General features: G+C 41.1%; 1 protein-coding gene across 5 annotated transcripts in view; it reads left to right on the plus strand.

The window, feature by feature from the left end:
* The window catches only part of FBXL17 (F-box and leucine rich repeat protein 17), a 743,798-nt gene that overhangs the window by 98,398 nt on the left and 619,505 nt on the right, over positions 1 to 25,895 (plus strand). Inside the window, exon 5 of one of the 5 annotated variants that reach the window (XM_056537502.1) lies at positions 692 to 848. The exons of the other annotated variants lie outside the window; for them this stretch is intronic. Within the exon in view, the coding sequence (XP_056393477.1) occupies positions 692 to 799 (108 nt within the window). The 3' untranslated portion in view covers positions 800 to 848. Of the gene's footprint in view, positions 1 to 691; positions 849 to 25,895 lie in introns of those variants that run through there. 5 annotated transcript variants of the gene reach the window in all.

The following is a 25,895-nucleotide window of genomic DNA, read 5'->3' on the forward strand; positions in this document are numbered from 1 at the left end:
TATCCTTTATCCTGCCTTGGTACCAAAACTCCTATACCCACTAGAACAAAAGGACCTGAATTGGAAATGGTGGGAGCTAGGGCCACTTTGGTTGGCAGCACATTTTATGGCCCAAAGCCGATGTCAGGGCTCAGTTTGATACCCTTTATTCCTTCTGACAGATGTGAGGTGGGTTCTTTAAGGGGGGGAAGTCATTACCAGGGCGAGGGCAGCATCAGATCAAAAGTAAGCAGCAATCAAACAAGGTGAAAGACTGGGGAAAACAGGCTTTTCTTTGCCCTAGACACCTGCCTGATTACTGAGGGGAATTGTCTTCATGTGTCACGTAGAGCGCGCTTCTCTTTGATGTACAGGAAGGAGAGTTGACGGGGAACTCTTCTGAATTCGTGAAGATGTTTTATTTCCAGTCTCCCTCAGTGGGAGAGGAAATAAAATCAGAAAGTTCTTTCCTATCCAAGGTATTTTTTTTTCTTTTTTTGGCTAGACACTTGGCATACATAATGCTGAATTATTTGATACAGATCTGTCTGCGTTCATGTGTATCGTGTACTTATCAAAGCTTTGGAGAGTATTATGGCAAGGTTGTATTTGTGAAAACATGAAATGATAGCTCTTACTAGGCTTTGTCTTTTAATGAACTCTTATTCAGTTTTGTTAAGGCCGAAATTTGCCGACCATTGTCTTTAAACAGTTTTGGAACTACAAATCTCAGCATGATCTGCAGGCCAGAGACCCACCTGTGGTATGTGGACACCTGGTTTCAGGGAGAGCATATGTCTTCAAGGAAATGCTGGGTTAGATGTGGGGAATCCTGGAAATTGTTAAAACCTTTGCGACACTTAAGGAATTCGGTAAGTCCTTTTATCAGGTCTTGCTTTTTATGGGATGAGTGACAGATTTGGTACCTACCTACTTACATACCTACCTAGCTACCTACATTCTTAGAGGGAAGATTTTGTATAGTTGCCAGTGGACAAGCAGGATTTATTTTGTATTTGTTAATGCCTAAAGTTTGTTAAAAATAAAAAGCCCTGTTTAAAATTTACTTCTGTGTCCCTGTCTCTGAATATATTATTTTGCCACTGTTAGACTCGTTCTACAAAGCTAATCTCCCACAGCTGTTACACGTTGTTATAGTATTTTGGAGTACCTATCATCAACAAAACTGTCCCTAATCCCCCCCCCCCCCCCCCCCATCTGTACCTGATTCTCTCACTGACACTATTCCTCCTTTTTTTTTTTTTTTCTTCAAACAGCTTATAAATACCTTTTTTTTTTCTTCCTCCTCCTTCAGTTTGCAGCTCAGCCTTCTGCCGTGTGTGAGGGAGGAAGGGGATGTGGCCCGGCAGGCCCAACATCATCTGAAGCCTGTCTGGGCTCACTTCTGCCCTTTGTATGTGTGTGTATATATATTATATATATATATATATATATATATATATATAATCAGTGTTTCCCAACCATGGTGTTTTCAGCTGTTGCAAAACTACAACTACCAGCTGGAGGCACCCTAGTTTGTGAAACACTGATCTATATATATATATATATATATATATATATATATATATATATATATATATATCTATGACTCTGTGCACTACTTACTTGGAGACCTCAATCTGAGCAATAGAAGTCCTCTATCAGGCTGGGGGAAGACCTGATCCTTCTCTTACAGCAGCGCTGCACTGACATTTAGCCAGCGCTCTACTCAGGGGGCGGGGCCTGATGACGCTGCCGGCCATGTCAAGAGTGCACCCTGCTGTGGTGATTGACAGGCAGGGAACTTCACTGTGCTAGTCACATGTTCCGCCTGCAGTCTGAGATTTTGGACTCATGCCAGGCCATCAGGACTTGCGGCCGGTTCATGTAGGGAGACCCTTAGTTTATTTTTTTATTTTAACATGCATTTAAGAAGTTGTTAGGATTGTATTACTGTACATTATATCAAAACTTTTTTTGATGACGACTGCTTTCTATTAAAGGGGTATTCTAGGATTTTTAGGGCTATGCTACAGGGGCTGTAAAGTTAGTGTTTTTCATAATATAGTGTCTGTACCTATGTTTCATGATGGTCTTGCAATTCTGGGATTCTTCCCCAAGATTTATTTTTAACCGCATACAAAAATCACAGTTTTCCCAGGTTGCAGTGAGGTTGTAGACACTACATCACTAGTCAGGTGATCAGGGGGAGTCTTTGCTTCAATGGGTGGAGCAACTGTTCGGTGGGAGGAAGATCATTCAGTTTTTGCAACAGCTGGAGGTACCCTGGTCAGAAAACACTTGTCTATTGAAGTGAAGAAATCACAGGTGTGTTTCACTGGGTGGGGTGTCTATGTGGGAGGGAGAAAAGTGACCTTGTACTAACAAGGAATGATGGGATTTGTAGTTTAAAGGGGTTCTCCGGTGCTTAGACATCTTATCCCCTATCCAAAGGATGCGTCACACGTCGCCGGCCTTGTGGTCATCGGTAATCAGACTCTGAGCGAACACGCTCCGGGGACTGATTACAAACGGGGTGCCACGTGCAAGATCCCGGGGGTCCCCAGCGGTGGGACTCCCGCGATCAGGCATTTATCCCCTATCCTTTGGACAGGGGATAAGATGTGTAAGCACCGGAGAACTCCTCTAAGGGAGCAAACTCCAACAGGAACCAGTTCACATAAAGATAGCTTCAGCTTTATGGTAATCTCACAACATAGCCATTTAGCCACAAGACAAACGCAGATCCTTCCTAAGCATGTCCATTACTGTCTGGCACATACATACTAAATCACCTTATGTTGGATAACCTCATTAAGACAGGATTGCTCTTATATATATATATATGGGTATTTCAATCTGAAGCATTAACTGCACTCCGAGAGAGAAAAAAACAAGGTGAAAAAGGTAACTATTTTTTCTGTTCTCTTGAGTCCTGATCCTGTTAAACTCTTTCTTCCGTTGTCACCTACTATTTCCTTGCATTAGTATGGTAGATTATCATGAAGCTGGTTCAGAATGAACAGAATGTAATTACGACATTTGGATACACAGGTTCTGTTTGTTGTCATTTACCATTGAGACATCCTGCACAGGTGCCATGAACTGAAAATGGAAGAAAAAGTTGTATAGGAGTAATGAAAAACATTGGATGTGAATGTAGACAATGTTGTCCCAAGTATAATTATCAATCAATGGGATTGATAATACGTATGCTTACAAGGAATTTGACTGCTCAACCGACTTCTGTGGATTTATTATGGAATCATTAGATTGCACTCACTGTTTAATGCTATGCTTATGGCATAGCATTACACAGTGTGATCAGCTATCCACTGATCTCGCCTGGCTATTCCAGGCTACATAAGTGAGTTGGCAGGGAAGGGGACCTTCCTCTGGCATTTTAGCTTACCGGACCTCCGCAACGTTCACATGGCCATTGTCCTCCGTTAATATTTTCAGTTATTGCCTCCTAAAAGGACCATTCTACTAACAGAGAGTGGCATCCATTTGCATCAATTTTTAATCTGTTAGTATCAGCCGTCTACAGACTCCTGCAGCTGGGACTACTACTACTCCCATCATGTAACAGACTCCTTTTCATGATGGGAGTAGTAGTTCCCCGGCTTCGGGAGTCTGCAGACAGCTGGGAGGCTAGATTAGTGCTTTCACTACTTCCCCCATCATGGAACAAAGTCTGTTCCATATTGGTGGTAGTAGTACTTACTTCTGTGACCCAATGCGATCAGAAGTTAGTAACCAGGGGAGCCGGTGGCATGCTTCACTCCCCTGTGATGCAGATTGTGTGTGTTTTTACTTTAATTTTCAAGTACCCCACCGGGAGCCCTGAATGGCCGGCACCAAGGGGCCAATCAGGGCTCCCGGCAGAGTTTTTAAAGTAATTAACGAGGATTGTAATGTTAAACTACACTGGTGGCCAGGGAAGCATTGCGCTGCATTTCGCTGCTGCCCTGACACGCTGCAGGACCATATGTATTGAAGCCCTGCAGGAGGGCAAGATCTATAGGTAGCGCAGCCCGGGGGAGGGGGGCAAGACATATAGCGCTATATATCTGCCCCCCGCCCCTCCCCCTGCGCTAGCTATGGATATCGCCCACTGCAGCACTAGCTTTGTATATTGCCCCCCTGTGATATAGATCTGTCCCCTGCATCACTTCTATACACATATGTCCCTCGCAACGCTATCTGTGAAAAGTATGCTAGGAGCAGGGCATCTGCTGCTTTCCCCAGCATACTGCTTGAGCAAAAAGAATAAAAATCCAATAAATTCACTTGTAGGCCAGTTGATGGTGATGCCTTTGTACTAGAGACCATTGCTATGTTTGCATGGTTTGCACATATTTATGTTTTGCTTACTGACTCCATGTGGAAAATTGTACGCAACTTAGTGCATGTAAGTGATACTGTACAATACATACAGGGCTGAGTGAGGCTGATGGGTAAGGACAGCTTTGTAATTGCTGTACTGGATAAACTCCATAGGACACTTGAATTAATCAAAACAGATAGGGCACTATTCTTTGTGGTTTGTTAAAGCTTCTATTTCTGTAGTTAAGAACAGTTGCAGCGCTTGTGCATTTACGTCTGTTAATGGATGTCACATTTTCTATAAGCTGACAAATGTGTGAAATATGTATGCTGTTTGTACCGTTTAGAAATGCATGGTATGTTCTGTGGGACAGTTTTATCTTTAAAAAAAAATGGCATCTTATCACTTTTCTATTTAACTCCTTAAGCTATTTTTCATATAAAACTATGCTGCATGTGGCAGAGTTGGCATTGGAGCAGAACGGTATGCTGACCTATACCAGGGTGCACCCCCCTGATACATTGTGTTAAAGAGGTATTTTAGAGGGTTTTTATTTTTTAAAGTCCAATCATTCCAGAAAATTATACAGAATTGTATTTTACGTTTATTTGAACTGTTCAGGCCTTACAGTACTTACCTGCTGCTGTAATGTTGTTGGGGTTAATAACTCATATATGAATTAATTCTGGTAAACAAAAATATAAAAAATATTATGACCATTATGAATTGCCAAAAATATACAAACAATGCAATTCACCATATCTGGGCAAGACTATTTTCCCAGATATGAGTTCTTTGAAGTAGTGGTAGAAGTAACTTTTGCAATATAATAAAATAACGCAGTTATTATAAAAATGATATGTACATTTATTGGTTACAATTGATTAACATTTAAGAGTAATAAAAACAGACCATAATATAAATGAAATGATATAAAGAATATCAATGACATAAGGTTAGATATCAATCAATTATGTATTAGTATATTATTTAACAAGATTAAACTTAGTCAAAGTAGTAGGTTAGTTCAGATATCAATTGATTCATTTGCATAGAGATAATCACATCAAATGATATCAAATATGCATTTCCTATATATAAAATGGGAGTAAACCCCGCCCAGTTCTAACCACAACTATACCTTGTAGGATACAGTACTAAAAATATAATTTAAAGTACGCTACTAATTAGGAAGACTTAAATTAAGTTTCCTCGTGGGAATTATCTCATGGGGGAGCAGAGGAAAATCCCATTTAGACTATGCTAATATGCAATTTGCTCATTGCATTGATCCCCATAAGACACACCCCATTCATCTGCAGTAGAAGGGGGTGTGGCTTATAAATTACTATTACCATCTCATAATTGAGGTTATATATAAGCCAGGTCTGCTCCTCCCATGAGATTATTCCGTCCACATTAAAGGAGGTAACTTAATCAAATAAGAAAGCACTTCTGGATGAAAGAAAAATGGCTGCCCGGGGTCCATGGGAATGCCTGTAGTCATAACCGGTTATCAGAGAAAACATTACTAATGAACTGATGCTTTTCTCCCTTGCTCTTAATGATTATGCCCCTTCAGGTAGCCTCTAGGAACTTGAGTAATTAGGATGGGGTCCCTCTTTCTGTATTCCCTGTAGTTTTTCTCTCTTCCTCCCTCACCCATATTTTAACCGGTTTCCTATCTTAAGGGTCCACCCAAACAAATATAATGTCATCCAATGATGACTGGTGGGTGTGTATATGGAAAGCAGGGCTAGTCACATATCTAGTTACATGACTTCACAGCTAAACATTAATTTTCTATAATTGTGTTACAGATTCAAGACTATTTTGGCCACCTTATCACCTGTATACACATAATCCAAGACAATGCCATTGATACTTCTCAGGTATCTCAAATAGATGTCCAGAGATACAAATAAATAGAATGCAAATACAACCCATTGTTACACACACAAACACACACACACCTGTATCCAGGTGTAAAGAGCAGACACCCCCCCCCCCCCCTCATTGGAGTCAAAATGACAGACAATGAGTTTCACTCTCCAGTACTTTCCTTGGAGACTTGTCAAACATCATGGGTATTGTCTTGAGTAATCCATTTTGATTACTTCACACATTCCACTCTGTGTTTCTCAAACATACAGTTTTTCTCAAACTTCCTCACTTGGGGAAAATTCATTAAATTGAATCATTTTGATTCATACATCTTTAATATATCTTTCATATCATAACATCTGATTATATCGGTACCAAATAGCCTGACAATGTCCTAAAGGAAGTTTTATAGTCTCTGAAGTCAGATGTGGTGATCCCTGCCGTCACCTCTGTCTGTGTCAGGAGCTGTCTAGAGTGGAAGAGGTTTGATATGGGGATTTGCCCCTGCTCTGCACATTATCTAGCACGTAGAGAGGTGGCAGATAAAGGTGTTAAAAACCACATACAACATTAATAGAACATAAAGCAGAGATGGATACATCTTAAGTTATGTTTTCTAACCATACCATATACCGTACACTGGACAGAACGAGACTATATGGACGAAGGCCAAGGACGACCCCACAGCTTAAAGAAAAGCATAAAAAAAAGAGACTGAGCTTTCCAAAAGTTACAAAGTGCAGTCCTTCTGGGATGATTTTTTTGTGCAAAGATGAAACCAAACTAGTGCTCTTTGGTAATAATGTATGCATGTTATGAGTGTTTCTAGACAAAAAAAGTCTCTAAGACAAAGTGCACCCTACTTATAGTGAAACTTGGAGGATGATCCATAATATTGTCGGGGTGTTTTCTGCCTTTATGACTGAAGGCATTTAGCGTGTTACGAAAAAAGTGAAATCTCAATTAAAACTGCCCTACAACAGAATGACTATACACACACACACACACACACACATATTTAAATGTCATATTATTTTATTGGTATTATTATTTTATATTTAGAAATTATTGCATGTATATTAAAAGGTCAACTTCTTTGTTAAATGTATTTGGACATGCTATTACACCCTGTTCCATATTATTATGCAAATTCTATTTAAGTGTCATAGAGATTAAATATTTTGTTTTTCAGTTTAACTCTTGGATGGCATTGTGTCTCAGGGCTCTTTCGATCACTGAAAACAATTTCTTACACCTGTGATAATTAGATTGCCAGGTGAGCCCAATTTAAGGAAAAACTACTAAAGGTGGGTGTTCCAAATTATTAAGCAGAGCACCATTTTCAAGTAATATGGGGAACAAAAAGGATCTCTCTGCTGCCAAAAAGAGTGAAATAGTTCAATGCCTTGGATGAGGTATGAAAACGTTAGATATTTCACACAAAAAATAGGCGTGATCATTGCACTATTAAGAGATTTGTTGCTGATTCAGAACACGGACGAGTTTGTTCATATAAAGGCACATTGAGGAGGATCTCTGCCAGATCCATGCATCTGATCAAGAGATACCATTACATAGCAGCAAACAGATATTTGAAGCTGCTGATGCCTCTGGAGTCCCACGGACATCAAGGTGTAGAGTCCTCAAGAATCTTGCAACTGTGCATTAACCTTCTATTCAGCCACCACTAACCAATGCTCACAAGCAGAAACGGCTGCATTGGGCAGAAAAATACATGAAGACTAATTTTCAAACAGTCCTGTTGACTGATGAGTGCCGTACAACCCTGGATGTTCCAGATGGATGGAGTAGCAGATGGTTGGGGGACGTTCACGCTGTTCCAACAAGGCTGCGACATCAGCAAGGCAGTGGTGGAGTCAGGTTTTGGTCCGGAATCATGGGAAGAGAGCTGGTCGGCCCCTTTAGGGTCCCCGAAGGTGTAAAGATGACTGCTTTCCGTAATAAAATCATCTTTATGCATTACAATGCACCATCTCATGCTGAAAAAAATACCTCTGCTTCAATGGCTGCTATGGGGATAAAAGGAGAGAAAGTCATGGTGTGGCCTCCATTCTCCCCTGACCTCAATCCTATTGAGAACTTTTGGAGCATCCTCAAGCAAAAGATCCATGATGGTGCAAGGCAGTTTACTTCCAAACAGCTTTAGGAGGTTATTCTGACATCTTGCAAACAAATTGAAGCAGAAACTGTCCATAAACTCACAAGTTCAATGGATGCAAGACTTGTGAATCGGCTATCAAATAAGGGGTCATAAGTTAAAAAGTAACGTGACCTGTTAAAATGTTTGAAAGTTAAAGGGGTACTCTGGTGAAAACCTTTTTTCTTTTAAATCAACTGGTGCCAGAAAGTTAAACATATTTGTAAATTACTTCTATTAAAAAATCTTAATCCTTCCAGTACTTATTAGCTGCTGAATGCTACAGAGGAAATTCCTTTATTTTTGGAACACTGATGACATCATGAGCACAGTGCTCTCTGCTGAGATCTCTGTCCATTTTAGCAACCGTGCATAGCAGATGTATGCTAAGGGCAGCATGGTGGCTCAGTGGTTAGCACTGCGGCCTTGCAGTGGTGGGGCCTTGGGTTCAAATCCCACTCAGGACAACAATAAATAAAGAGTTATTATTATTATAATGATGTCAGCAAAGAGCACTGTGCTCGTGATGTCATCAGAGAGAATTCCACAAAGAAAAGAATTTCCTCTGTAGTATTCAGCAGCTAATAAGTACAGGAAGGATTAAGATTTTTTAATAGAAGTAATTTACAAATCTGTTTAACTTTCTGGCACCAGTTGATTTAAAAGAAAAAAGGTTTTCACAGGAGTACCCCTTTAAAATGCTAAGTTTGATTGAAATAGCTTTTGACTTCAGTAAATATGTTGCAAACACAACAAATGACAATTTTCAGTTCTTTACAACCTATAACGTGTGTTGAAACTTTTTTTGCGTAATAATTTGCAACATTGAAATGTATGTTTAAAAAAAAATAAATGTTATCATTAGGAGGTTTGTTCAATAACATATTAATTGTACTCTTAATAGTTGATATCATGAGGATACTGCTGACTATTTTTTTTTACATCAATTGTTAAGGAAAATGAGAAAAATATAATTTGCATAATAATTTGGAACAGTGTGTAAAGAAGCACTCCAGGATTATTTTTTTTATTCTCCTTATATAGTGCAGGATAGGCTATTATTAAATAATAATATAGAGACTATGGCGTATGCCTTGCGTATACTTATTAGTTCTTTTGACTTATCCAAAGGATAGGGTATAAGATGTCTGATCGCAGGGGTTGTTGCTGAAACCCCCCGCAAACTAGGTTGAACTAGCATTCACACCCTCTCCCATAGACATGAGTAAAGGGGAACGTGGCATGACCTCACGAACACTGAAGCTTCAAGCTTCTGTGCGCTGAATGTCCCAGCGATCAGACATCTTATCCCGTTTATCCCCAATCCTTTGTATAGGGGATAAGATGTCTAGGGGCGGGGTATCCCTTTAAGTGGTCTTAACTCACACTGTTAGCTGCATCTCACTGGGTACTTTAGAGTATCTGCATACAGCACATAAAGACAGGCAGTGTGAGTTAGTTGTATAACTCGGGCAGCATGTAAATTAATAAAGGACAAAAGATATGAACAAAGGTTAATTTTATTGCTAGGTAGGTCCTCTTTCATTAGACCCTTTTCCAGTAGGCCCATTCCATTAGAGCAGTTCCTCCCTTCTGAGCCGTAGGTGCCACAGCCATGGTAAAGCAGATTTGCAATGCAGATTCCTGGAAAAAATATCAATTTGGTAGTGCTTAGAGAAGATTTGACGTCATGGCTAATGACAACATGGCCTTTTGGTACAGAGTCATTAGTGCTGTGGTCCTACCCTAGGAGATTCTCTGTTAGTTTTTAGATGTGCGGTCATGAAAACAACAGGGGGAAATTATTAATTATACCCAATTAAGTTGAATTAATGGTAGTCTCCACGACCTTACAATTTAGTTATATATATTTCTGAAATTCCTCTTTAGGGTATGTTCGCATGGTGTAAAATGTGCATAATGTCTTCCTGGAAAACACGAGCAGACATTCTGTATACTTAAATAAGGATCGCCACGACTGCTTGGAAATGGGCCATCTCATAGCAATGCATTTTACAAGCAAAATCTGCAGAAAGAATAGACTTCTATTCTTTCTGTGGATGCCGGAATCTAGATTTCCATAGCTGAAACATCTGCTGTGGAAATTCCACCGTGTACACGTGCAGCAGAAAGTTAAAAAAAAATTATCGGAAGCATTCCTTGATGTCCATTATTGCTTTATAGTATAACAGCTGTAGCATAGAAATTAACATAAGAACATAGAGATACCCAACAGGTCTCCTCAGGAGATGATTATTCCCGGAGTTTCGATATTTGTCTATCAAAGGAACATATCATCCTTGATGTTTCTCTTATTATTACTAAGTTTCCGAACTTGTGTAGCTAATGGATTCTTTAGTTCTGAATACCTGGAATCTTGAAATAGTTGTCACCTTTCAAAACTAGATCTTCCTAGTCTGCTACATTCTGTGGTAAGCACTCTGCTTTTGTCCAAGACTGTAATTAGGTTATTTCTTTACTTTTTTTTTTCTTTGTCAATTTAGACACTAAATCTTGGTTAGCTTACTATGTTCCAATTTCACCTAGTCATACATTGTTCTACACAGTTTACCAAATCAGGCTGAAGAAGAGGTGGCAACCCTTTAGAGTCCTTACTTGATATAACCTGTTTTAAACTAAAAAGAAAAGGTCCTGTATTTGGTATCCTCACATGAGTAAATTTCCGACCTGTAATGTTAATGATGTCGTTTTTGGTCACATATCACATGCCAGCAAAAATGGGATAATAAACAATAAGTCACACGAACGCAAAAGTACGGATAAAAAGTACAAGTCCTAACGTAAAAAATTTGCCCTCATACAGCCCCGTATAAAAGTAAAGAATGTAAACATGGGTATCATTTTAATCCTATCGGGGAGCAGAATGAAAAGAACATGTCATTTTTACTGTAAAATGCAGTCGCCCTCATGACTTTTATGGATGAAAATAAGAGTTCTGGCTCTGAAAAGGCGAGGCAGAAGAAACAAAAACTCAAAAAAGGTAATTGGCTGTGTCCAGGGGGGGAAATTGCTGGGTCCTTAAGGGGTTAAGCTAAGAATCACACAATTTTTTTATGTATTTATATTATCCCTTTGCATTTGAGCATATAATGCTACAATACAATACAACAACGTGAGGAGGTTTTCCAGTTTTCCCTTCTGCCTCTTGCCTGTACCGGTATGCCGAGACATATTGACCTTGTAGCTGGGAAGGGGGTTTAAATTGTTTTCTGTTTTGTAGAAGTATAAAAGGTGAGACAGTGTGAAAGGTCACTAAGGGAGACAAGCATAAGGGGAATGAATATATTCTTTAGGTTCAGGTTTCAGTATAAGTAGATGAGAATCTTAGATTATCATCATTTGATCATGCCCATAGGACTGAGAATGCGCCAAACTATGAACACGAGTGAAATTTTATCCTTGTGCTGTACATTATCAGGGACAGGCTGGCTATAATATATGCACATTATTATTTTTGACATGCTTAATGCAATTCAGTGGTGGTGCTGAATGTGTGGTAAGCATTCTTCTAAATCAAGGACGGGTTTTGAAAAGTTCTTGAGTATAATCTGTTCTGGTTATTTTGAGATTTACCTTCATTTTCAGAATGCTGTGCAATGTAAACACAAAGAAGCTTTTCATGCCATCAAATATTTTCTGCTAACAAACAGTAGTTAGCAGTTTGTAGTTAACAATAGCTAGTAATAACTGCTGGATTGATGAGAGGCCGCTGCGGAGACCCCCACAATTACTGGAACAGGGGTCCTTTGCTCCCTGTAAAAATAGATCAAAAGTCGAGCATGTACAATGCTGCTCCATTTGAACTCATCGGGACTAACAGATAGGGAATCCCTGTATGTGGGCGTTTTTACAAGTCCCATAAATTGTGAAGAAAGCATACATCAGGGCGATCCCTAGACCTGATAGACAGACCTTTCCCTATTTACGTATATAGAGAGTTCTTTTAATTATAGATAGCATGAAACGAGTGAAAGTTTCCATTGAATTGTGGCTGAGTGGGGTCCCTTGGGGGGGGGGGGGGGTACTAATGATTTCTTTCACTATCCAAAAACATACTGCAGTTAGGTTGTGAACCCAATGGGAACAGGGACCGATGAGCACAACCACTCAATAATTTCGTCCTGCACAAACAATCGTTTAACAGTCACAGGTAGTCAGCTCACCTTGGGTGTGGTGCATTTCTCTACTTCCAGGATTCTACATGAACAAAATAGTGCACAAGCCAGCACTCCAAAAAACTTTCTCCTTTTATTGTAGCGATTTCTTTAAAATTACCATTCAATCAGAATAACCATTTACACACATTACGTCCCAACATAAAAACAGATATGTAGGCACAGTATAATAAATTAGAAAATATAATTATATATGATTATCAATAGTGCAAAATAAGGTCTTCTATTTAAAGGGGTACTCCGCCCCTAGACATCTTATCCCCTATCCAAAGGATAGGGGATAAGATGTCAGATCGCGGGGGTCCCGCCGCTGGGGACCCCCCGGGATCTACCATGCAGCACCCACCTTTAGCGGCTTCCTGAACCGCTGGAGGTCCTCAGGCTGAGTCCATCTCTACCACGAGGACGGAGCATAGTGATGTCACACTCCGCCCCCTCAATGCAAGTCTATTGGAGGGGCGTGGCAGCTGTCACGCCCCCTCCCATAGTCTTGCATTTAGGGGGTGTAGCGTGACGTCACACGGGGTGGAGCCGTGACATCACTATGCTCCGTCCCCGTGATCGCCAGTAATCTGACCTGGAGTGAACACGCTCCGGGGACTGATTCTAACGGGGTGCAACGTGGAAGATCACGGGGGTCCCCAGCGGCGGGACCCCCTCGATCAGGCATCTTATCCCCTATCCTTTGGATAGGAGATAAAATGTCTTAGCGTCGGAGTACCCCTTTAAACCTTTAGGAAAGATCAAATCCTGAACGTGGAACCAATAAACTTCTCTATTGCGAAATGCCCTACTCCCTCTCAGGTTTTCTGACTTTCTCGATGGAATTCCTGCACCCCTCAAATGCTGTTGTATTATTTTATTCAGGGGACGCTTAGTGCTTGCCACAAAAGATTACATTCTGTGCAACAGATTCTGTATATAACAGAGGCAGAGTAATAATTTATAAAGTCAAGATACCTTCTTATTCCTGGCACCATTGGAAAGGTGACTCTGCCTACAAAAGCATCCCCTGAAGAGGAAGATTGGATCAGAGTACTATGTAGTACAGAAGTTTTTTGGGATCCATGTTCTCAAATTCTACCTTTTCTAAAGGGTTAACTCGGATAACAAACCTTCTCTTGCTCTATTGATGATTGAATATCAATTCTAATTGCTATCATTATATTTGCTTAATTACTATAGTGTGTCTTGCATATCTGTTTTCATGTAATCTATGTGTAAATGGTTATTCTGAGCAAATCCAGACTAAGAATTTTTTTATTCAAAATGTGTTGGTTTTACATGCTTTTCCAGTTTATTGCTTTGACCATTTTAAAGAACTGCTAAAATAAAGGTAGCAGTTTTTTGTTTAGTGCTGCTTCATGCACTATTTTGTCTATGTGACAAGCCATAATTCTTAGTCTTTCCCCCGAAAATAAGGCATCCCCTGAAAATAAGACCTATTGTTCCAATTGAGTGCACGGTCACTTTCAACCAGTGAGCTGTGGCGGCCGGCGCAGTGGAACATCACTCGTCAACCCAGAGCCTGTGCCGTCACACCAGGACGACAGTAGCCACCGCCTGCTCCTCGCTCTGCGACAGTGAGTTGTGCGGGGTAGGAGGCGGGCAATGTAATGTGAGGCACAGACACACGGGTGCCTGGGGGGAATAATGTCCGGTAAAGGGGGGGGAGGACTCATGAATCCCACTGGATTCTCTAGACTCCCCCTTCCCTCCCAGCCTTACCCCTGTTCTGTGCCAGTGGATTCAATCCATTGGCACAGGGAGGATGCTGAGGGAGAAGAGACGAGATAATCCACTGTACACTGTGGATTTTTCTAAATGGAAAAATAAGACATTCCCTGAAAATAACACCTAGTTCACCTTTGGGAGCAAAAATTTATACAAGACACTGTCTTATTTTCAGGGAAACAAGGTAGGTGATATTCCATATTGAACCAATACAACTTGACCAACAGAACAAGACAGTATGCAGATAAGTGGAAAAAAATACAAAGCTTTATTAACATATAATCGTATATACACCACTGCTTGTTAAATACAAAATGCATAGCATTGTACAGAATGGGACAGTAACAATATTGACTGAATAAATTGATCATACATGCAACTGAAGAATGTGCTAAAAGATAGTGTAATACGTAAAATGCCTTATCAAGGTGCAACGTCATTAAACCATACATCATACATACACGCATAAATTGTTGGATTTCGTAACCATATCATTTTTGTGCAAGGAAATATTTTGTGCAATATTTTGTATCTACAGTTTATAGATCATGTACAGTGAGATCTGTTTTCCACATGGTGGCAGCAGAGGTTCCATTTTGGAACCATAACACCCTACTAGCAATTGGATGGAATTGGAATTGTTTGGTAACGAAATTTGAAATGTGTGCTGTCATATGGGCAGAATTTGGTTAATTGAAATAAAGTAAATGTGTCCGTTTAAAATTAAAGCCCACCTAATTGGATAATTAAAAACAATTTAAGGATATCATTTTATTTGCTGCATTAGTATAAAGCAAATGTCATTGATTAAAATGCAATTTACAGGACTGAGAACATAACATTGCTTTTTTCTTAATCACATTGAGCCAGTCTTAATAAAGTAATTTGTTGGGGTAAGTAGATTGTAAATAAGTAATGTTCTAGTGTGTTGATTTGTTACTACCTTTTTTTTCTACATACTTAAACATTGTGTTGATTTAAGATCTTCTTATCCCTAGTGGAGTTAACAATCTATTTTCTCTATTGGATTGAGTTATTTAGCAGCATCTTCTTGGTTTTTGGGAATACATGGTATCAAGAGTTTTTATTTACCTATTGCAAACCTGGAGAATATGCTAACCCTTATAAAGGGGATGCTGCCATACACGAAGGTGCATTACATGTTAAAATGTGTCTGATAGTAGTAGTTTTAAGTGTAGAAGAGGGTGTGGTCTGCAAAGCACCTGTGCCCCCTTTAACATTGCAATGGTTAAAATCTACCACTTTGCCCATCATCAAAACAGAATCTGGCCTGGTTGTGCAGTAGTTATTGCAGCCGGCTTGCATCTGTAAGGCAAATGATAGTACTCTATGAACATTGCTAGAGTAGTTCTGGAATATTCAAATTCCTTTTACTTCAGGACATTTGAGGATCCTGGAAAAGGAACCCTCACAATCCTAACAAAAGCCTACACATATAAATAAATATGCCAAGTGAAAGATAGATATATATATAATTTTTTTTTTATTAAAATAATTATTTCTTCAGTATTGCCACATTTGATTCTTTCATGTTATAAAGTGAACATTGTTTGCAATTAATGTTAACTTTGTGCTGAATATTGGGCTCTCTGAATTAAATTTAAGCTTATCCACGTCTTTTACAAGACTATAAGTCATGCTTGCTATTCTCTCCAAAAATAAGTTTTCTTTAAAGGAAATCTATCATCAGTATCGCCTGCACTAACTTAGTGCTGAGCGGTATTACCAAAAATGCATAACACGGTATTTAACCCCTTAAGGACCCATGACGTATGCATACGTCCCCACACTCTGGGCTTTAAGGACCCATGACGTATGAGTACGCTGGGCAGATATCGGAAATGGATGCCTGCTGAAATGCTTCAGCAGGCATCCGGGGCAAACGGCCTTGTAGGCCCCCCATGTCTGTGATCGGCGCAAATTGCGAGGGAAATTCCCCCTTCGATCTGCGGCGATACCGGGCTGATCGGGTCTCTGGGACCCGACTGCCCGGTAATTTTGCATTATCCCGGTTGTCACAGACAGCCAGGACCATGCTGAAGTATAGGAGCGAGGTGGCAAGCCTGCCACCTCCTCCTAACCCCTGCGACTGTCTATACCTCGTCTCTGAAGACCCGGATACGGCGGCGGTGGCGGCGACAGGTGAGTGGATCTTCGCCGGAGTTGCGGGACCTTTGCAGCAGTCCAGACCGCCGTAAAGCGATCTGGACTGCTCCATCTGGTCCCCTTACACTACAACTCCCAGCATGCCTAGACAGCCCTTGGTGTCCGGGCATGCTCGGAGTTGCAGTTTTGCAACATCTGGAGGTCCACAGTTTGGAGACCACTTTGCCCTTCCAGATGTTGCAAAACTACACATCCTCAGCATGCCCTTACTGTCCAGGCATGCTGGGAGTTGTAGTTCTGTAACACCTGGCCCTTCAGATGTTGCAGAACTACAACTCCCAGCATGCCTGGACAGTTTTGGCATACTGGGAGTTGTAGTTTTGCAACATCTGGAAGGGCACAGATTGGAAACCACTGTATTAGTGGTCTGCAAACTGTAGTCCTCCAGATGTTGCAAAACTACAACTCCAAGCATGCTGGGAGTTGTAGTTCGGCAACATCTGGCTCTAAAGATGTTGCCGAACTGCTACTTCCAGCATGCCTGAGAATGTGCAACAACTGGAGGCACACTGGTTGTGAAACATTGTCTGTTTCCTAACTCAGTGTTTCACAACCCGTGTGCCTCCAGCTGTTGCAAAACTATAACTACCAGCATGCACTTATAGACTGTGCATGCTTAGAGTTGTAGTTTTGCAACAGCTGGAGGTTCCCCCCCCCCCCCCTGTGAATGTACAGGGTACATTCACATGAGCAGGGGGCTTACAGTGAGTATCAGGCTGCAAGTTTGCAATGCAGCAAATTTTGCGCAGCAGCTCAAACTCGCAGCGGGAAATTCTCTGTAATCCCCTGCCCATGTGACTGTACCCTAAAAACACTACACTAACACAAAATAAAATAAGTAAAAAACACTACATATACCCCTACACAGCCCCCCTCCCCTCCCCAATAAAAACGAAAAATGTCTGGTATGCCACTGTTTCCAAAATGGAGCCTCCAGCTGTTGCAAAACAACAACTCCCAGTATTGCCTGAAAGCCGTTGACTATCCAAGCATGTTTGGAGTTTTGCAACAGCTGGAGGCACCCTGTTTGGGAATCACTGGTGTAGAATACCCCTATGTCCACCCCTATGCAAATCCCTAATTCAGGCCTCAAATGCGCATGGCGCTCTCACTTCGGAGCCCTGTCGTATTTCAAGGCAACAGTTTAGGGCCACATATGGGGTATCGCCGTACTCGGGAGAAATAGCCTAACAAATTTTGAGGTGCTTTTTCTCCTTTCACCCCTTATGAAAAGCTGAAGTTGGGGTCTACACCAGTATGTTTATATAAATTTTTTACACTAACATGCTGGTGTTGCCCTATACTTTTCATTTTGACAAGAGGTAAAAGGGAAAAAAGCCCCCAAAATTTGTTATGCAATTTCTCCCGAGTACGGAGATACCCCATATGCGGGCGCAAAGTGCTCTGGGGGCGCACAACAAGGCCCAGAAGGGAGAGTGCACCATATACATTTGAGGTGATTTGCACAGGGGTGGCTGATTGTTACAGTGGTTTTGACAAACGCAAAAAAAAACAAAACCCTACATGTGACCCCATTTCGGGAACTACACCCCTCACGGAATGTAATGAATGCAGTGAGAATTTACACCCCACTGGTGTCTGACAGATCTTTGGAACAGTGGGCTGTGCAAATAAAAAATTTTGTAAAGCCCACTGTTCCAAAGATCTGACAGACACCAGTAGGGGGAAAATGCTCACTGTACCCCTTGTTACGTTCCTCAAGGGGTCTAATTTCCAAAATGGTATGCCATGTGGGGGTTATTTTGCTGTCCTGGCACTATAGGGGCTTCCTAAATGCAACATGCCCCCCCAATTTGCTCTCAAAAAGCCAAATATGACTCCTTCTCTTCTGAGCATTGTAGTTTGCCCGTAGTGCACTTCAGGTCAACTTATGGGGTACCTCCATACTCAGAAGAGATGGTTTTACAAATTTTGGGGAGTATTTTCTGCTATTAGCTCTTGCAAAAATGTGAAATTTGGGGGGGAAACACATTTTAGTGAAATATATATATTTTTTTTACGAATGCAAAAGTTGTAAAACCCCTGTGGGGTATTAAGGCTCACTTTATTCCTTGTTACGTTCCTCAAGGGGTCTAGTTTCCAAAATAGTATGCCATGTGTGTTTTTTTTTTTTTTTTTTTTTTGCTGTCCTGGCACCATAGGGGCTTCCTAAATGCCACATGCCCCCGAGCAAAATTTGCTCTCAAAAAGCCAACTATGACTCCTCTTCTGAGCATTGTAGTTCGTTACCTCCATACTCAGAAGAGATGGTTTTACAAATTTGGGGGGGTATTTTCTGCTATTAACCCTTGCAAAAATGTGAAATTTGGGGGGGGAACCCACATTTTAGTGATTTAAAAAAAAAAATTTTTTTACATATGCAAAAGTCGTGAAACACCTGTGGGGTATTAAGGCTCACTTTATTCCTTGTTACGTTCCTCAAGGGGTCTAGTTTCTAAAATGGTATGCCATGTGTTTTTTTTTGTTTGTTTTTTTGCTGTTCTGGCACCATAGGGGCTTCTGAAATGCAACATGCCCCCCAAAAACCATTTCAGAAAAACGTACTCTCCAAAATCCCCTTGTCGCTCCTTCGCTTCTGAGCCCTCTACTGCGCCCGCCGAACACTTTAAATAGACATATGAGGTATGTGCTTACTCGAGAGAAATTGGGCTACAAATATAAGTCTAAATTTTCTCCTTTTACCCCTTGTAAAAATGTAAAATTGGGTCTACAAGAACATGCGAGTGTAAAAAATGAAGATAGTTAATTTTCTCCTTCACTTTGCTGCTATTCCTGTGAAACACCTAAAGGGTTAAAACGCTGAGTGAATGTCATTTTGAATACTTTGGGGGGGTTGCAGTTTTTATAATGGGGTCATTTGTGGGGTATTTCTAATATGAAGACCCTTCAAATCCACTTCAAACCTGAACTGGTCCCTGAAAAATAGTGAGTTTGGAAATTTTGTGAAAAATTGGAAAATTGCTGCTAAACTTTGAAGCCCTCTGGTGTCTTCCAAAAGTAAAAACACGTCAATTTTATGATGCAAACATAAAGTGGACATATTGTATATGTGAATAAAAAAAAATTATTTGGAATATCCATTTTCCTTACAAGCAGAGAGCTTCAAAGTTAGAAAAATGCTAAATTTTCAAATTTTTCATCAAATTTTTAGGATTTTTCACCAAGAAAGGATGCAAGATACCACTGAATTTTACCACTAAGTTAAAGTAGAATATGTCACGAAAAAACTATTCTCTGAATCAGAATGATAACTAAAAGCATTCCAGAGTTATTAATGTTTAAAGTGACAGTGGTCAGATGTTCATAAAATGGCCGGGTCCTAAGGTGTAAAATGGCTGGGTCCTTAAGGGGTTAATATATGGAGGTTCCACGGTATTTAACAGGCTGCCAGCAACGTAACCATTTAAAGCGCAGTGGCCCGCATCTCATTAATTTAAAGCGCCAACGGTTCACAGGCGGACAGGGAGAACATATGATTATTTCCCTGATGTGGGGACAGCCGCTGCGGCTGATAATGCATTCATAATGCAAACATACCGGTATTCGGTATGGACTGGTATACCGCCCAGCACTACACTAACTTACTTGATTATACACCTATAATCTAGAAATGCACCACAACTGAGTATGGACAAAAGCCATACATAAATGCACAAAAGGTTACAAGCAAAGACCTGAGCAGAATTAGAAATAAATATCATAGGGGTGCCAAACCATACCTATACCAACCCCAAAGGGTTTGTATTCTGCTCAGGTCTTTTCTTGTATCCTTTTGTGCCTGGCTTTATGTATGGCTATGCCCTGTACCTAACTTAACTTGTCATGCTCTGGTTCTACTCTTAGGGGTAGAGCCTTCATACCTACCATATATCCCGGCGTATAAGACGACTTTTTAACCCCAAATTTTCTTCTGAAAAGTCGGGGTCGTCTTATACGCCGGGTATTGAGGTCCGGGATAGGAAAACTTCTGATTATCTGCCCGGGCCGCCTCCCGTGTGTGGCTGCAGGTGGGGGCAGGCCATAGCAAGTAAAAACTAATACTGTATACTAAAAACCAGGGTGCCTCCAGCTGTTGTGAAACTACAACTCCCAGCACGGCAAAGGCTGTCCGGGCATGCTGGGAGTTGTAGTTTTACAACAGCTGGAGGCCCCCTGGTTTTTAGTATACAGTATTAGTTTTTACCTGCTCTGGCCGGCCCCCGCCTGCAGCCACACACGGGAGCTGTCCTGGGCAGATAATCATAGGTATTCCTATGCCGGACATCCCTGTGTCCCGAAAAATCTTTTCGGGACATAAGGATGTCCGCCGGTCACTTACCGTTCCCCGGTGGCGTGTGTCCTCCTGCGATCCTCCTTCGGTCCTCCTGCGGTCCGGTCCTCCGTCTCTATGGTTGTACGTACGGGACGTCGGTGACGTCATGTGCCTTCAACCATAGAGGCAGAGGAGTGCAGGACCAGGAGGACCGCAGGAGGACGTGCGCCGACCGGGGCATGGTGAGTGACCGGCCGTGCAATCTTAAGTGATCCGGTCACCGCTCCCCGGTCCCGGCACCTACTGCTATGGTCCATAGGCCATAGCAGTAGATGGTGACCCGAACCGGAGGAGCGGTGATAGGACAACTGTGGGGGCAGACCAGTACAGACATACAGTCTGCAGCCATACACTGTATAAGGCTGGAAGCTGTATGTCTGTTGGTTTGAGCTGCCTACTATTGTGGGGGAACTGCTGACCTAATGTGGGGGGAGACTACCTAATGTGGGGGAACTGCTGACCTAATGTGGGGGGAGCTTCCTACAAATGTGGGGGAGCTGCCTACTATTGTGGGGGAACTGCTACTAATTGTGGGGGAGCTGCCTACTAATGTGGGGTAACTGCTGACCTAATGTGGGGGAACTGCCGACCTAATGTGGGGTAGCTGGCAATCTAATGTGGGGGAACTGGCAACCTTATGTGGGAGAACTGCCAACTTAATGTGGGGGGAACTATACTGCCTACCTAATGTGGGGGAACATGATGCCTACCTAATGTGGGGGGAACTACAAGGTACCGTACATCGCGGTAGGAGGGGTAGTCTTATATGTCGAATATATCCCAAACTCTATATTTTAACTGTAAAAGTTGGGGGTCGTCTTATACGCCGGCATATACGGTATACTTTTGTATGTATCTGGTGCTGTTCTCTTATCTTATATGTACTTTTGATGTGTTTTTAAACTACTTGTGTTTGCATAAACTAATAAAGAAGTATATCCATTTTTGTCCATACTCAGTTGTGGTGCATTTCTGTATTATAGGCATATAATATTATATATGCTCCCTTTACCTGCAGTTATCTGGTTCTTATATCAGTGATATACTAACTTACTTTACTTGCTACCGCTCCCGGCTCCATGTGTCTGTTCCACTGTCCTGTTTTTTGGGTACTTGCAAATGACCTGCTTGGTGCACAAGAGGCATTCCCAAGTTCCCCTGAGCAAGGTAAATATCAGCGTCACTGTGCATCGGGAGTTTGGGAACACTGGCCACATACCCCTCCCCTGTATTCTTTGCAAGTACCAAAGAACTGGGAGGAGGAGGCTGTGGAGGCTTGGAGCGGGGACTGGTAAATATAATTATCATCAGTATCATCTCCACTACAAGCCACTACAACAGGTAAGTACAGGTGATACTGATGACCGATTCCCAATAAAACCAATTTGTCAACTTTTATGATGCCTTTCCCTTCTAAGTTGCTTTTTTTTTTTTTTGCTGACTTCACTTCCTGATTTACAAACAGGAAGTTATGTTTATTGCCTGCTAGTCTATAAATGCAGTAGAACTACAAGCCTGTCCTGGTCACTTTAAGCCTGTCAGTAACACTTCTTAAATGGGCACTGTCAAAAACTAATACAAAAAACTTTGATATGTTGTAAAGCATGCAAAATCAATATGTTTTGCAATTGCTTTCATTAGAGAATTTTCAGTATTTCATACTGAAAAAGCCAGTCAAACAACTGTCCCACCTGCCTGCTTGGACACATACTAGTCCTGCTGTGTCTATGCATCATCACCTATGTCATGGACACACTTCCTTGATTGACAGTTGTGAGTGCAGAGCTCACAGCTAAGGTAAAAATCCTCCCACTGTCAGCTTGTGTCCCGCTACTGTCAGTGAGGACCAGCTGGGGGTTGTAGTTTTGCTAATGCTAGGGGAGATGTGAGCAGACAGCATACTGAGGGAGGGGGCGGAGACCTGCACAGTGAGGCCACGCCCCCTCCCTTTGAGAGGAATTCAGACTAGTGAGCTAAATTAAAAGTGTAATAAAAAAATAAATAAAGGTGCTAGACGCATAAAAATTAATGGACATGGTCAAGATTAGGTACGGAGTGATATATTAACCCCTTAAGGACACATGACGTACTGGAACATCATGTGTCCACTCCCAATCTATAACGCGGGGCCACGGCGTGGCCCCGCGTCATAGCGGGTCAGGCCCGGCCTCTAACAACGGCCGGGACCCGTGGCTAATAGCGCGCGGCATTGATCGCTGTGCCGCGCGCTATTAACCCTTTAGACGCGGCATTTAAAGTTGAACGCCGCGTCTAAATTGAAACCGAAAGCATGCCGGTTAGCTCAGTGGGCTGTTCGGGATAGCCGCGGCGAAATCGCGGCATCCCGAACAGCTTACAGGACAGCGGGAGGGCCCATACCTGCCTCCTCGCTGTCCGATCGCCGAATGACTGCTCAGTGCCTGAGATCCAGGCATGAGCAGTCAAGCTGCAGAATCATCGATCACTGGTTTCTTATGAGAAACCAGTGATCAATGATAAAGATCAGTGTGTGCAGTGTTATAGGTCCCTATGGGAGCTATAACACTGCAAAAAAAAGTGAATAAACATCATTTAACCCCTTCCCTATTAAAAGTTTGAATCACCCCCCTTTTCCCATAAAAAAAAGTGTAAATAAAAATAAACATATCTGGTATCGCCACGTGCAGAAATTTCCGAATTATAAAAATATATCGTTAATTAAACTGCACGGTCAATGGCGTACGCGCCCAAAAAATTCCAAAGTCCAAAATAGTGCATTTTTGGTCATTTTTTTATATCATGAAAAAATGAATCAAAAGGGATCAATAAGTCCTATCAATGCAAACTTCAGATCACGGCGCAAAAAATGAGCCCTCATACTGCCCCATATACGAAAAAATAAGAAAGTTATAGGGGTCAGAAATGACAATTTTAAACGTATAAATTTGCCTGCATGTAGTTATTTTTTCCAAAAGTACGACAAAATCACACCTATACAAGTAGGGTATCATTTTAACCGTATGGACCTACAGAATAAATATCAGGTGTCATTTTTACCGAAAAATGTACTACGTAGAAACGGAAGCCCCCAAAAGTTACAAAATGGCGTTTTTTTTCAATTTTGTCTCACAATGATTTTTTTCCCCGTTTTACCGTAGATTTTTGGGCACAATGACTGACGTCATTACAAAGTAGAATTGGTGGCGCAAAAAATAAGCCATAATATGGATTTTTAGGTACAAAATTTAAAGAGTTATGATTTTTTTAAAGGCAAGGAGCAAAAAAACGAAAATGCAAAAACGGAAAAAACCCCGGTCCTTAAGGGGTTAAAACATTATTTTTTTTTGGATCTGACAGGTACGCTTTAATGCTTTCCTTATCTTCACTTCTTTCACATTGCAGTGATAGCAAGAATCTACATGATTCATTGCTAATTCTGTGAAGATTAGAGAAGTTTTCTCAGCGCAGAATTTTCATAATTCCTTGTTTTGGGCAAGATATTCAGCTTTAACTGTCTCAGCTGGATGAAAGCAAAGGACTTCTGTAATGTAGGTCTCCAGCCTACAAGTTATTTAAAGGGGTAATTCATTCTGAGAAAAGAACATTTGCTTATAGTGACATAAAACCAAAAAAGTCTGACTTGCCTGATCCCTTCAGCTGGTGATCCAGTGTCTTCCTTGTCCACGCCGCATAGTGCTGGTTTCTTTGATGCATTGACCTCACAGTAAGTGCCTGCTCAGCCACTTATGCTTATGGTGGCTCTTCATTTTTAATGCTGGACTAGAAATTCATATTTGCATACTGAGGTGCATATCCAAAAAGGATTTGAGTAGCACTGGATTGTTGTTCGCAATTGGCTTAATTTCTGGGTGCTTAATTTCTAACTGATCTACATGCAGTTTCTACTTAGGTCGGTCGGAGTCATGCAAAACTCTATACATATAAAGGAACAGGAAGTAAAAATTCATGCAAAATTCCATAAATAAGAGCATCTGTTAGATAAATAGTACTTTGTCTTAAGAGAATGAAGCGCCAATGAATAGTGCTCTATATGGCTTGTTGCCGTTTAAAAAGAAAATAAAGCGTAGTAATTGGTAGACTCGGCTATGTGTGGAGTTGGACATACTCTGCATTCTATAACTCTATCTTTCAGATTGCTCTAAGGGACATTGGATCATTTTCTGCAATTACAAGTTTTTCCTTAAATCAAATTATTGATTTCTATTCAGTTAATATAAATTCTTAGGCATATTTTGTAATGAGAGCGGTTCATTACAGTTCACCCCCTTTGGAATTGCCCTTAATTAGGAAAAGTTACTCAGTAGAAAGTGAAATCAAGGAACATAATTAGAATCTTTTATTGAAAAGCGATATTACTTTTTTTCTGCAGTATACGTTTTATTCCTTACTAAAATATATACTTTCAGACAAGAAATACTGAGCTTTGCCAGTAATGCTCAGTAAGAACATTCAAATCGTAGACTGTTAAAGGGGTATTCCAGGAATTTTTTTTATATTTGACTATGCTACAGGGGCTGTAAATGTAGGTCATAATATAGTGTCTGTACCTGTGTGTGACTGTTTTCTCACAATACTTTTGGGATTTTCACCCCAATATTTATTTTTAACAGCATACAAAATGACTGTTGTCTCTGATTTTTTTCCTGGATACAACCAGGTTACAATGCGGCTAAGACCTGACTCACTAGTCAGCTGATGACAGGGAGCCTGTTTGCTTCAATGGGTGGAGGGATCGCTTGGTGGGAGAGAGATCAATTTGCAACTAATGCAACAGCTGTAGGCTCCCTGATTGAAAACCACAGGCCTTTTGAATGGATGCAGCTCATTTATGTTTCAGTGGGTGGGGTGGCTGATTTGTGGGAGGGAGGAAAATGGAATTATGGGATTTGTAGTCAAAAAAAGAAAAGTCAAACAGGAAATATCAGTTCACAAAAAGCTAGCCACAGTGTTATGGTAATCTCACAATCCTTCCTAAGCATGTCCATTATTGCCTGCCAGGTACATACTAAAATCAACTTATGATGGATAACCCCTTTAATTTTGTACATTTCAGACCTGAAACCTATGTATCAAAACATTGCAGTTTTTGCAAAC

Source organism: Hyla sarda, chromosome 1 (genome assembly GCF_029499605.1).
Source record: "Hyla sarda isolate aHylSar1 chromosome 1, aHylSar1.hap1, whole genome shotgun sequence".
Classification (NCBI taxonomy): domain Eukaryota; kingdom Metazoa; phylum Chordata; class Amphibia; order Anura; family Hylidae; genus Hyla; species Hyla sarda.